The following is a 2,196-nucleotide window of genomic DNA, read 5'->3' on the forward strand; positions in this document are numbered from 1 at the left end:
AAAAAAAAAAAAAATCAATATCTACAAAGAATCATTTAATGTAAATATTATTTTATAAAATTTTGCTTCCCCCAAAACAGAACCTCAACATTCTCTTTGAAGGGTGCCAATTGCCACCGAGTGGCCCCTGCCCCTGGATCCCCCAGGCCAGGGCAGTGTGACTGCAGGGACTCGGGGGCTCTGTTCCCGTTCTCCCTAGTGTGACCCGGTCTGCTTTCCTGTTGCTCAGAAACTTAGCTCCCGGCTCCGAGTCCTCTCCTCTCCCTCTCCCGCGCCCCGTCCCCTCCTCCCTCCCTCTCCTTCCTGTTCTCTCGCCAGGGCTGCTGGGTGGCAGCCAGAGCTCGTAATTAAGCAAGAGCTTTCCACGGTCAGCTGACGAAGTGCCCTAGTGTTCGCGTTTTTCACTTACAGGCCCTCTCGGCTGTTTTTACATTAGGGAATTGCACCCTGCTTTGGGATGACCTGAAGCAGAAGGTAGCGGGACAACAGTGCACCTGTCCCCTGTTACCGCTCGCCCTTGGGAATAGAGCAGAGCCTTTCAAAAGAGTCTCTTTCGTCTGAAACAGTTTGGTATATTGGGGCAGTACGGGGGTCATTATTTCTAGATCTCTCCATGATAGAATAGATGGTCAAGACGTATGTCCACTTTCGTTTCAAAAAAATATTTAAATTTTCAGCATTAACTTACACATCAGAGTCCAGCCCACTCTCCCTCAGCCTTCCGTTCGCCCCCGCACAGGTGACTGCCCGGCTTCTTGTATGTCACACAGACCAGTACAGTCCCCACCCTACGTGAGTTTTCCGTTCTGTACACAGTTTCTCTTTGCTTCTCTTCACCCCAGTGAATAGAGCTGTCCGTAGTGCCGAGGCCGAGAAGCTGCACCCTGTACGTGACCTGCCGCTTTTCTCTGGCGGCTTCGTGTCCCCTGGCCTTTGGCTCACAGCAGTTTGTTTTATGTACCCGAGTGCGACCTTTTTTTCTCTCCATATTGATCCTGGTTGGTCTTCTCTAAGCTTGGGTCTTTGGTGTGGTGTCTGTCATTAATTTTGGAAGATTCGTGGCCATTATTTCTTGCAGTGTCGTCGCAAGCCTCTTCTCTCTTTCTTCTCCAGTCACACGTATTTTAGGTCGTTTGACACTGTTCTGTGGCTCTCGAATGCTTCTTTGCTGTTTCCGGGGGTTTTTCTTTCACTCTCTCTTGTAAGCATGTGTGGCAGGCAGTTTGTATTTCTGCTGACCCGTCGTCAAGTTCGCAGATTCTCCCCTTGACTTTGCCTGGTCTCTGATGAATCGGTCAGCCCGAGTCAGTCCTCTTGTCGTACCGTGGTCTTCATCCCCAGCAGTGCCCTTCGATGCTGCCCCGTGGTGTCCTTGTCTGCGCTGGAAGTGCCCGTCTGGTCCTGAAGGTCGTCCGCCTTGCCCACGAGGACCCTGCTCGTGTCTCGCGTAGTTATTTTAGCCCCCGCCTGGTCGTTGTGGCCTCTGTCTCTTCGGACTGTGCGTTGTCCTGCCTTTCTTAGGCGCCCGGGACTCTGCTGGGAGTTGGGCTCTCGAGTGGCACAGTCGAGACGGATGTGGATGGTTTCGGTGGCTGAGGTGGCATCAGGGTCTTCGGCGTGGCTGCTGCGTCAGGCCGGTGGGGGCTTGTCCAGTGTTTGGGTTTTGCCGCTGCTGTACTTTTTCTCGCCGGCTGCAGAGCCCCGTGGCACTCATCGGGGCGCGTGAGGGTGGGACAGGGCGCGCTGGGGTTTTCCTCAGCGCTCCTTCGGCGCTCAGCTTTTTCGCCGCCGGTCTCCCGTTTGCACCCGTCCATCGTCCATCGTCCATCGTCCATCGTCCATCGTCCATCGTCCATCCTCCATCGTCCATCGTCCATCGTCTTCTGACGCCGGTGCCGGACTCCGGCTAGTTCGGAGGTGGGAGGGGGCGAGGGGAGGCGTGTTCTGTTGTTCCGATCGGGTCTTAGGGAGGGTCTCGGAGTGGCAGCTTCTCTGACCCAGCCTTGCTCCCAGCCGTAACCCTGCCCCGCCCCTTCCCGCCCGGGGCTCTTTTCTGACCACCTCCCAGCTGCACTGGGGTTCACCCGGGTCCCAGCGGCGGCCCGGCTGCATTGCCCGTGGGGCCGGAGTGGAAGACCGTTCTGGAGGAGAGGCCGCGGGCGGGGGGACGGACTGCACCTGGTGCCTTTCCAGCAC

The 2,196-nt window shown here is 56.1% G+C and overlaps 1 protein-coding gene across 1 annotated transcript in view; it reads left to right on the top strand.

The window, feature by feature from the left end:
• AGPAT5 (1-acylglycerol-3-phosphate O-acyltransferase 5) overlaps window positions 1-2,196 on the top strand; it is a 51,033-nt gene that overhangs the window by 21,645 nt on the left and 27,192 nt on the right. Inside the window, exon 5 of the mRNA XM_023523060.1 lies at window positions 412-474. Coding sequence (XP_023378828.1) covers window positions 412-474 — 63 coding nt within the window. The remainder of the gene's footprint in view (window positions 1-411; window positions 475-2,196) is intronic.

Source organism: Pteropus vampyrus, unplaced genomic scaffold (genome assembly GCF_000151845.1).
Source record: "Pteropus vampyrus isolate Shadow unplaced genomic scaffold, Pvam_2.0 Scaffold377, whole genome shotgun sequence".
Lineage (NCBI taxonomy): Eukaryota > Metazoa > Chordata > Mammalia > Chiroptera > Pteropodidae > Pteropus > Pteropus vampyrus.